The 11,837-nt window shown below is 43.7% G+C and overlaps 1 protein-coding gene across 3 annotated transcripts in view; it reads left to right on the top strand.

Annotated features, from left to right (window-relative positions):
- Positions 1-1,042: 1,042 nt before the first annotated feature.
- XPO1 (exportin 1) overlaps positions 1,043-11,837 on the top strand; it is a 48,720-nt gene continuing 37,925 nt past the window's right edge. The window contains exons 1-3 of one of the 3 annotated variants that reach the window (XM_084901060.1): positions 1,043-1,273; positions 1,762-1,871; positions 5,420-5,551. In XM_084901060.1, coding sequence (XP_084757186.1) covers positions 5,426-5,551 — 126 coding nt within the window. In that variant the 5' untranslated portion in view covers positions 1,043-1,273; positions 1,762-1,871; positions 5,420-5,425. Of the gene's footprint in view, positions 1,872-5,419; positions 5,552-11,837 lie in introns of all 3 variants that reach the window. The other 2 variants (XM_084901059.1, XM_084901058.1) reach the window with 2 other exon arrangements.

Below are 11,837 nucleotides of genomic sequence, written 5' to 3'. Positions count from 1 at the left end.
GGACTCTTGTTGGGAGGCACTTAGCATGCAAGTTTACCCATGCGCCATGTTCAGTCAGTTACGGGGATTACTGTCATTTTTTGGGAAGGGTTGGTTTTATTGGTGTGACAGTGGCTAACAACATTATATAGGTTCCGGGTGCACAATTCTTACAAGACAGGGTTGGTTGGTCAAGTAGCCAAATTTCAGCCTGGGGAAAGAGTTAAAATTTGAAGGAGGCATGCCCAAGCACTATTTTAATTTTTTTTTTTTTTTCTTCAGAGCTCTGAGATCACAAAGCGGCAAGCACTAAAGACCCCACACCTCACCTCCACCTCCCCATCAATTCCAGGCCCCACGCCGAGGGCTTTCAAATAGATGAGAGGTCCGGGGCCTACGCCTGGGCTGGGCGTGTGGTTTTCGCTTGTTCCCCACCCCCGCCCCGACTACAGAAAAACACGGGGTGCGCACTCCCTCTTCCGAGCGCGGCCCCCATCGAGGGGCGGGCCCTCATCCCGGCGGGCTCAGGCCCCGCAGGTTGGCGGGAGCTGGCGGGGGCGGGCCGCCGCGGGCCCCGGGAAGCCAAGAGAAGGACGCCGCGCGCCTCGCTCAAACTCGCGCCACCACCACCTCACGAGCTGCTCCCCACCCTCTGCGTCACTAGTGGCGCCAGCCAATGAGCGGCCCGGAAGGGCCGGGCCTGCGGACTCAGCCCCGGGAGGGGGAGCAGCGGGAGGGGAACGGGAAGTCGAGGGCGGGCTGCGCTTGATTGACGGGCGACCGAGCCAGTCCCCCTCGCGGCTCCTCTCCGCTCTGTCCTCCGCGGGGCTCCACGCTGGTCCCGCCTCCTCCTCCTCCACCCCCCTCCTTCTCGCTCTTTTTTCGGCCCGCCCCACTTCCCTTCCCCCCACTCTGCGGGCAAATCGCTGCTGGAAAGAGGCGGGGGCCAGAAGCGGCGGGCTCGTGTGGAGACTTGAGGTGGGACGGACGGGCGGCCCGGCCAATGAGAGGCGGGCTGGTGGCGCGGCTGTGGCTGGAACAGGCCAATCGACGGGCGGGCTGGGGGCGGAGGCCCAGGTTCCAAACGCTCCGCGGCGCCATGGGCTGAAAACTCAACCGAGATGGAATCTCCCAGTCTGAACCGGTTTCAACCGGTTCCGAGTTTGAGGCACTAGGAGGAGGGGGAGAAGCGGCTGCAGCGGCCGCGGCAGGACCAGCGGGAGCTACAGCATCAGCAAGAGCAACAGTAGCGACAGCCCCGGCGGCGCTGCCTCTTCCAGCCTTTGCTGCTGCAGTCCGTGCAACCACCCGAGGGGGAGGGGGCGCCGCCAGCCGCCGAGAAAGCAGGAGAAAGGGGGGAAAGTTTAGGCGAGCCGGGGTGGGGGGGCCAGCGCCGGAGCCGCGTGAGAGAGGGCGCGGAGCCGTGTTTGGGAGGGGAAGTCGGACTGCAACTGGCGGCGGAGCGTCCCCCCGGCCTGGTGTGGACTCTGCACCCCTTCCTCCCGCCGCTCCCGCCGCCGCCTGTAGCTGGAGGGTCCCCCCGGGGCTGAATCTGTGGGACTTGACCCCGTTCCCCTCCCCCCTCCTCCCTTTACTCCCCGGCCAGGCGGGAGGAGCATTTATTTCTCAGATTCATTCCCTCCCGTCCTTTTTTTGGGGGTGTGTGTGTCGGGGTGAAGTGTCCCTGGATAGTAAATATTACTGTTGAGCCTTTTTTTTTTTTTTTTTTGCCCTTCTCTCCCTTTTTTTTTTCTTTTTAATTTCCTTTTTTTTTTTTTTAAGGTGGGAAGACTGAAACCCACCTTGGTTTCCTCCCCTCTCCCCTCTCCCCACCTTCCCTCTCTCCCTAATCCCCCGACCAGGAAGGAAGCAGCAGTTGGTTCAGTCTCTGGGTAAGTGGCCGTGTGTCTCCGGGGCCGGGCGGCGGCGGCGGGCGGGCGGCGGGAGGAGGCCGGCGTGGGGCGCGGCGGCGGCGGCGGCGGCGGGCCCAGCGCAGCCTGCGATTGAATGGAGCCGCTCCTGCTGCCGCTGGGAGATGGAGGCGGGGAGGCGGCCGCGGGAGGGGAAGCGCTTGCTGGGTCATTGGCGTGTGCGGGTGACGGCGGAGGGAAGTGAGGAGCGTGGTAGTGAAGCCGGACCCCACCACCACCACCCCCCCAGCGCGGAGGGAGGAGGGAGGGGAGTGGAAGGGCTTCCCCAGCCCCAATGGGCTTGGGCAGGAGTTGGGGTGACTTGAGGGACCTCTCTGTGAATGATTAGGAGTGGAAGTTTCCAGAAATATTTAGTGCAGCAGCATTGAAACGTCCGCCTGCATCACGTGGCCGCGCGGCGGCGAGCTTGGAGATCGGGGGGAGGAGGGAGGGGCCGCCGAGTCCCTGCACCTCCTGCGTGCAAACTCTCTCCACATCTTTGTGTGTTCGTGCAGAGTGAGATTAGAAGGAGGGGACATGGGTTGGTTTGGTGTCCCCCCCCCACCACCACCACCCAAAGGATCTGCAAATGGGGCTTCGTGCCATAGTGTGTTTTGGGCGGCTCGAGCTCGTTGTGATGGGTTTTGTGTGTGTGTGTGTGTGTGTGTGTGTTTGTTTGTTTTTTTAACTGCTGATATTTTGGAGTGGAGGATGTCCTGATTCTCCTTCCTCCCGACGTCCCCGGAGTTCGGTGTGGGTGGGAGACGTGGGGTGGTAGAGGACGCGTTGCATGAAAGCCTAGCCCAGCCCGGACCTCCTGATCACGCAGAGGCCATGCTGCCCGGAGAACGGGGCGGTGAGCGCCGGGCGCCCGGCGGTGCCTCCTGCGAGCCGGGCGGGGTGAGTGCGTGCTCCGTGTGCTCGAGGCGGGAGCGCCGCGCACGGGCTCGGAGCGGGGAGGGCGGGCCCAGGGCGGAGTGTTTGTAGTGAATGGAGCCAGCCCTGGCCCGCACACACACCTGAGGGAGCCGGCGCTCTGTTGTAGCGACTGGGTTTATTATCATTATTATTATTGTTAGTATCTTGCTTACTGTGTAGTTATCATGAACCAGCGGTTATGCTTTTCTTGGTTTGGGATGGGAGTGGCAGGAGGTAGCTGCCTGCCTCTGGAGTTTGAAGTTGGTAGTCACTTGTAGAGCCACCACGTTGTGTCTGCTATCCAGTGAGTGAGTGGATTTTAGGATTGGGTGTTCCAAGGGAAAACAAGCCTTTGTGGTTTCACCCTTCTCGCCATGGCTGTTGTATATCGTAAGTGTACGGGACACTGCAGTTAGTGGAAAGAATGCTTTGGAAGTTACCTGATTTGGGGGACTAAATGTGCTTGGCATTGACCAGAAAGCCGCCATTTCTGTACTCCGTTCAGTTCAAGAATAGGCAGGTCATATTGAAGATAGCCACTAGTCCTAAAGATGGCAAACTTCAGTATTTAACACACCCTTCTATTCTAAACCTGATTTTTTCCGAAAGAATTTAGCTCAGAGAACAATTTCTTGAAAATGAAACTTTTTAGTCACTTTATTTTGTTTTGGTTATTCAATTACGATAGGTGGGCTAAATAGGAAAGTTCGTTCAATGTTTAACCAAAACCAAAACGAAACAAACAAAAAAACCCCCAAAACGTGATATGTAGATCTTGATGCATTGTGGACATTGTTTTCAGCCTCAATTTTTAAGATTGTTCTGATCTTTTAAATTGTCTGGCTCTTGAAGGGAGGAAATTGAAACATCTTTATTTGAAATCACATTTCCTTTTTTATGTTAGTATTTAGAGCAAAGATTTTTGTTGTGTATGCCAGGCAGGTACTCTGTACTAAAAAATATGTCTAATAACTTATATAAAAGTTTTTGAAATCTCATCAGTTTTACTGTCAACAGACTTCATGTTACTAAAAATCATTCAACTCTTAATGCAGATTCTCAGACCTCTTTAAAATATATCTTTTTATTGATTTCAGAGAAGGGAGAGGGTAGATAGAAACATCAAGGATGAGAGAGAATCTTTGATCTGCTGTCTCCTGCACGCCTCCCCACTGGGGGAGGAGCCTGCCACCCAGGCACATGTCCTTGACTGGAATTGAACCTGGGACCATTCAGTCCAAGGGCCTATGCTCTATCCACTGAGCCAAACCAGGTCGGGCCCTTCATTTCTTAATACCTCAGTTTTTTACATTATGTCTAACTTAACCCACTTCTAATTTGTTTTAACTGACATCATTAAATAAAACATTTGATCAAGCTAGTTTGTCCAAACATGATCAAATTAGCCACCCATTTCCTGATCCTGGAAGGTTTTTAAAAGTGGGGAACAAGTGGAGATGACCATCTAACCTTGTTGGGTCTAAATACAATAAATTAAGAGTTCTTAACCTGAGATTTCATGCCTGGCTTTCAAAGAGTCCAGCATCTTTTGTAATTGTATACAAAACTGTGAGCTTTTAATTTGGCAAAAACTATCATCTCTTCTGATTGTAAGGCATCTTGACCCCAAAATTTAAGGAGTACTGATTTACTAGCCAGTCAGACTTGAGTGGCATTAGCTTTAAAGTAAAGATTTTTATACTCCTGGGCAACAAAAATGTGGATATGTGCCAACATCTTGGAGTGGAATCCTCTTAAAAGGATAACATCACATACGAACCAGTAGGTTTTAGCCAGTACATTTTTTGAGGTGAAGAAGCTCATTTTCTGTTGTGATGAAATTTGTTTTTATTTGGAAAATAGTTGGCAAGCTGTACAGTTTTTACCTTGCCAATGAAGACCTGAAAATTTGAAGGAAAATCTTGTTTGACATATTATAAAGGTGTGTGTTTTTTCTAGACCATATATTCAGGGATTTTGTATGCCTGTAACCTTAGTCCCAGATTAATTGAGGGTTTAAAGAAGCAAATATATATGGTTTAATTGTATGTAGAAACTTAAGTTCTTTATAGATATTAAGAGTACCAAATTTGTTAGGCTGGTGGTTCCTGCTAATTACTGACACAATAGCAAAACTTGTGTACCACATTTAATTTTTAGCATCTTCCTGTCTTTTTAGTATATCTTAATTTAAAAATTAAGGTAACATGAAATGAGGATGAGTCTTTACTGAGCTAGAACTATTTATGAAGGGGGAAAATAAACATATCCAAATGTTCATCTGTACTTAAAAATTTGAGATCAAGACTTTGAACTGTCGATATTTAGGGCCATAAATTCTTAATAGATTCATCTTAAAAACAAGCTAGGGTAACTATATAAATGTTAATAGAGAACAATACAATTTTTCTGCATCTATTGTTGAATAGATGCTGATAACTGGTATGGTTATGGAGTAGCTAAGTAATTTCAGCTTTTATTTGCTTTTGTTAAATATTTGGAATACTCATTAAAATATTTGTGTGAACATGGTTGGAATAAAATAACAGTAGCAAGTTTTGACTGATACCAAATTTCATAGATATCTTAAATATTTTTTTCTTTATTTTCAGTAATCTATGCCAGCAATTATGACAATGTTAGCAGACCATGCAGCTCGTCAGCTGCTTGATTTCAGCCAAAAACTGGATATCAACCTTTTAGACAATGTGGTGAATTGCTTATACCATGGAGAAGGAGCCCAGGTAAAGTAGCTGTTCAAAACCTGAGAGCATAGTGTAACAAAGTTGTTGGATTTTGAATACGGGTTTGAATAATTGCCTTTAAAAAAAGTATTCCATATCTTGTATTAATTCAGAATTAAATAGAAATGATAAATATCTGAAAAGAGAAGTCAGATTTTATTTTTTATTTTTTTTATTGATTTCAGAAAGGAAGGGAGAAGGAGATAGAGACACATCAATGATGAGAGAGAATCATTGATCTGCTTCCTTCACAATCCCCAGTTGTGGGCAAGCCTGCAACCCGGGCATCCTTCAATCCGCAGGCCGGCGCTCTAAATCCACTGAGCCAAACTGGCTAGGGCTGCATTATATTTTGACACAGAGTGAAATAATATTTTCTTATACTTGTTCTGTTATTCTTAAACATTTACTCCATTTAATGAAAAATAGGGTTCTGGCCAGTTTGGCTCAGTGGATCCTGCTGAAGGGTCCCTGGTTTGATTGCTGTCAAGTAAAAGAGCACATACCTTGGTTGTAGGATCATTCTGCATGCAATCTGCATCTGGGAAACATCAAATGAATGTTTTTTTCTCTCTCTCTTTCCCCACTATCTAAAAAAGGATTTTTAAAATATCCTCTGATGAGGATTTAAAAAAATAAGAAAGGGGGGAAAAATAGAGCACAATGTATTAAATGTTTTGTAGAGATATTAAAGATAGTATGTACCTTATACATATATCATGTATTTGTAGTTAATATGATTTTTAAAAAATATGTTTATTGATTTTTTTACAGAGAGGAAGGGAGAGAGATAGAGAGCTAGAAATGTCGATGAGAGAGAAACATCAACCAGCTGCCTCTTGCACACACCCTACTGGGGATGTGCCCGCAACCAATGTACATGCCCTTGACCAGAATCGAATCTGGGACCCTTCAGTCCACAGACCGAGCCAAACTGGTTTCGGCAATAGGATTCTTTTAATCTGTAAAATATTTAAATTAAATTACAAAACTACTTCACAGATATAAACTTGTTTTGATTTTTTTTTTTTTTTGAGAGGAGGGAGAGATAGAAACATTGATGAGAGAAACATCATTAAGTTACCTCCTGCTTACCCCCTACTGGGGATGGAGCCCACAATCCTGGCATGTCTCCTGGCCAGGAATCAAACCTCTTGGTGCAGGGTTGACGATCAAGCACTGAGTGACACCAGCCGTGCTATAAACTTGTTTTAAGAATCTTAATACCAAATATCTTTATGTTATTTGAATTTTTAAAAATATATCTTTTTATTGCTTTCAGAAAGTAATGGAGAAGAGAGAGAGAAACATCTATTGTGAGAAATAATCATTGATCGGTAGCCCACAACCCAGGCATGTGTCCTGACTGGGAATTGAACCGTAATTTTCTGGTTCATAGGTTGGCCTGTTATTTGAATTTTAACATTTGTAAAAGTGGTACTGTTAATGTAGGGATTTATCTTACTGCATAATTTATTTTTGATCATTGTAAAGTGTTGGGGTTTTGTTTGTTTTTAATAATCTATTTAAAGAGATGAGGCAGGAATGTTTCTGAAATGTAATGTTAACAAGAAACTGGACAGTCTTGAGACTTCACCCTGTGGAACTAATGTCAAAGTTTTATTTTATTTTTATTTTATATATTGATTTTTTCAGAGAGGAAGGGGAAGGGATAGAGAGTTAGGAACATCTGAGAAAGAGAAAAATCTATCAGCTGCCTCCTGCACACCCTCTACTGGGGATGTGCCCGCAACCAAGGTACATGTCCTTGACCAGAATTGAACCTGGACCCTTCAGTCTGCAGGCTGATGCTCTATCCATTGAGCCAAACCAGTCAGGGCTAATGTCCAAGTTTTAAATGAGTAAGTTGCTTTTTTGTTGGATAAGAAAATCTTGAGAATTTTAAAGGAAAGGTCCTTGAAAATTGTGTGAGTGGAAAAATTACTCTTGCAATGGTTGTTGTAAGCTTGTTAGTCCAGTTTTCTATTCCTAAGGGCAGTTGATCAGAGTTCTTTTCTCCAAAAGCATTCCTGAAAATGTTACTCCATCTGTATCACACATATCATGTTGTTTCCCCATGCTGTACATTCGACATGGAGCTTTAAGCTTAATTTCATTTTAACATGTGTGGAAAGCAGCTGCTTTTGGAAGAAAGTATAAAAAGTAAGGTTAAAAATGCATGAAGTAAAGTTGGGCTCAGCTTTGAATATATTTGAAACACAAATCTTTAGCCATTAGGAAGATGAGCATTTAATTTTTTCACATTCAGTTATTACTGCTCTTTAATCTTTGTCTTTTTTAACCTGATATACTACATCTAAAAGTCATATGAGCTGAAACTGGTTTGGCTCCGTGGATAGAGCGTCAGTCTGCGGACTGAAAGGTCCCACCCAGGTTTGATTCCTGTCAAGGGCATGTACCTTGGTTGTGGGCACATCCCCAGTAGGGGATGTGCAAGAGGCAGCTGGTAGATGATTCTCTGTCATCGATGTTTCTAATTTCTAACTATATCCCTCTCTCTTCCTCTCTGTAAAAAAATCAATAAAATACGTATTTTTTAAAAAGTAATATGAATAAATGAAGAGACCAGTGTTCTAGGCTTATAAATGAGAATTAGCAGTAATTTTTATCAAGAAAAATGTTGTAATACTGCCTTCAGTAATGTTTCATAGCATTGAGATTTAATGATTTTTTTTAAATTTGAATTTTTAATAAACAGGTTTCGAAAAGTAAATATTTTCTGTTTAAAAGCAAAGCTATCTCAAATGTAAGGATTTTAAGTTTAGATCTCATGACAAATCAGTTGCATAAAGATAATCAGTAAACTGGTATTTGTTATGTTATAGACTAGAGGCCTGATGCACGAAATTCGTGCAAGTGTAGGCCTGCCTTCCTTCCCCTGGCTGCCAGTACCTGCTTCCCTCCAGACCCAGGCTTCCCTCGCAAAGGGAGGCCCCACCCACCTGCTGGAGGCCCCACCCACCTGCTGTAGCCCATTGAATGGTGGCCTGGGACTCTCTCTGTGGGATGATCATGGGGTGATGGTTGGGTGCCCGCCTTGGCTGACCTGGCCCATTGGATGTCATAGCATTTGGTTGGTTTATTGTGCTTTTATTATATATATATGATAAGGGAACTGGGTTTAGAGCTTAAAGATTACAAACTTTTTCTATAATTCATGTCTTTTAAATTTCTAGTTCGGTTTTGGTTTTTGTATTTTGGGTTTTTTTTGTTGTTGTTGTTTTTTGGGGTTTTTTTTGTAACCACCTTTTTTAGGGTCTTATTTTGAATGAAAAGAAGAAAAGGATATAGTAGAAAACATGGTGTTGTCTTAATTTTATACTAGTAAGTTTTCTAGTTATTGCTCTGGAGTCTCCTCTATAAACTATTACCTACCTTGCAAGCTATTGGAAAATTAATGATATTTGTAAAGTACCTGTTATAGCACCTGTTACTTCACAGGAGTTCTGTTTAAAGAGTACTTTTGGAAGTATAAAGACTTAGTATATGTGATGTCAAATTCATTGTTCTTAAAGTACAGTATATATTTTTCCTAATCTCAAAATATGTGCTAAAAATGGCAACTAGAAATTATACTGATTAAACTTTTCAACTAAACTGTAGTTAGTCTTAACTTTTTAAAAAGGACTACACAACTTTGGAGGGGAAGAAATTATTAGAAGGGTGGCTTTTTAAATTTTATTGGGGTGACATTGGTTAATATGATCACAAAGGGTTCAGGTGTGGATTTCTGTGTTACAAGATCTGTAACTTGTGCCCACCACCCAAAGTCAAATGTAATCTGTCACCATGTATTAGGACCTCCTTCCCCCCTTCCCCAAGGGTGCCTTTTTAAATCCATAAATAGAACTTTTATATAAATGGGGGGACTAGAGTAGGATATTTAGCATTGAAACATTAGGATTCTCTTTCGGTATAAGCATTTTTCTATTTTTAGGCAAGTAGGTAGCCAGGGGGAAAGATAAGGAAGAGTTGGGTGTTTTTTCCACTATTGTGTTGTCTTTAACTCTTTTAATCTATTGCTTAGCAACTAGAATATTTTCACCATTCAGTTAGTAGCACAGAGATGCAAGATTTTCTCCCTTTTTTTTTTAACCTCTTTGAAGTGTTGTTAGTAAAAGAATATTATATAAGGATCCCTAGGCTTAGCTTTCTGCCATTGTGGCCGCTGTTGCTGCTTGAGGTGGTGGTGGAAGCTGTGGGGTACATGTGCCTGCAACCTACGCGGCCCTGAGTGGGCAGCCTGTTCCATCAGTGGCCAGCCCAATGCACGAATTTTATGCATTGGGCCACTAGTATCTACACTAATAAAATAGTTAGGTGCAAATTGACCATACCTTCATTACGCCCACCAGACAATCAGGAGTGAGTATGCAAAGTAACCCAACAAAAACGGCAGATTAATTTGCATGTGTAGGTACTGAAATGCCAGGGGTGGGACACTTGTGTAGTCAGGCAATAATGCAGGCGTTCTGCGCCACCCCAGCCACTCTGGGCCTCTGGGCAGCATGGGAAGTTGGAAAGGCAGCTCCAGGCCTGAGTGAAGGCAGTACTGCCAGTCAGGGGAAGGAAGGTCCATTCTTGCACAAATCTTCTGTACATCGGGCCTCTAGTATATATATGCCTAAGCGACTGGCTGATAGCTATCACACATACCACCAAGAGCAGACACTCAGCACAGAAGCGGAAACCAGAGGCATGGAAACATGGAAGTAACTGATGAATCTCAGAGGGGAGAGAAGAGGGAGATTAACCAAAGATCTTACATGCATACTAGAGGCACTGGGAGGTCGCTTGGCCTAGCAGCCTGGCCTGCAGGGATCGGGCCAACACCCGCTCTCCGACACCCCCCGAGGGGTCTCAGATTGTAAGATGGTGCAGGCCAGGCCAAGGGACCCCACTGGGCCTCTAGTGTATATATATTGTATTTTTCAGCTTACACTCAAGCCTTAGCCCCAGACCCTCAGGTGAAACCCAGGCAGCTGATTTTTAAGTTGCATGAGGCTTCTGGTGGTGGTGTTAGAACCACCACCTAGCTTTAGTTTAACTCAAATGTTTTAAAAACAAAAAGAATATGTTGCTAGTTGCTAATGGCAAAATGATAAATGTGATATAACTGTTACCTGAGGAAAATAATTCTCAACATCAAAGCTAAAGTAGAATTAAGGGTTATTTCTATAAGTCGGAATAAAAGCCAAGTCAAAGATTATGAGATGTCTCTGTCAGAGAAGATTGAAGTAAGAATGCTTCTCCCCCATCCCCCTTTTTTTATTTTTCTTGTTTTATAGTATAGATTTAAACCCTTGATCAAGTAAATTAGTCTAACAGGAAGGTAATCAGTCAAATTTAAAAACCATCAACTAGATTTTTGCCTACAATATGTGATAGAAATAGGTAAAATATCATTAGGGAGAATCCAGTTGAGCTGCAAAACAGCCTTTAAAGATAAAAAAAGATTAAGCTATTGCTTTTCAAGGAAAACACATGTTATTAAAAATAGAATTAACAGTCTTAAAAAACTAGATAAATAGTATCAACCTGGCTAGATCTTTAAAACTGTTCGTTTCAATTGTATTTCAGTAAATGTGAGGAAGCTAAAAACTGTCCAATGGAAAGAGCAAATTACAGGAAGATTTCTATAAAATACATGATATAAAATTTAGTGACTTTTATTATTTATTTATTTAATCCTCATCCAAGGCTATTTTTCCATTGATTTTTAGGGAGAGTGGAAGAGAGGGAAAGACAGAAATATCACGTGAGAAGCACATCGATTGGTTGCCGCCTGCACAAGCCCCAACCAGGGCCGGGGCCCGGGAAGGGCCTGTTACAGAGGTTGAACCTAGGACCCTTTGGGCTGCAGGCTGGCGCTCTGTCCACTGAGACAAACTGTGTAGGGCTACACAACTGTAGTTTATATGAAATTCATTCACGTGCTCTGAAAATATGGACAGGAAAAGACCAAATTCATGATAGTCTAAGGGTCTTAATGTCATATATATGACACACACACATTTGAGATTTAAAGTCTTAGACCTCGTTTATATGTCTTCATTTTTATAGATAAATTTTGTTAAGATGTAGGTTGGTGACTTGTAAAACAGAGTATACCATTATTTATCTAAGTAGATGAAGTTTTCTATGTTGCTTTTAGTTGATTGTAAGTACTGAGAACTTGTTTATGTCAGAGAAGATCTTTGTTAGCATTGGTTGAATTTAAGTACCCAAAAAGGCTATTTTATTTCAAAGGAATAAATATTCCTAT

This window comes from Pipistrellus hanaki (genome assembly GCF_964339955.1).
Source record: "Pipistrellus hanaki genome assembly, chromosome: 12".
Lineage (NCBI taxonomy): Eukaryota > Metazoa > Chordata > Mammalia > Chiroptera > Vespertilionidae > Pipistrellus > Pipistrellus hanaki.
The sequence above is the reverse complement of the archived record's forward strand: the minus strand, read 5'-3'. Positions and strand labels throughout refer to the sequence as shown.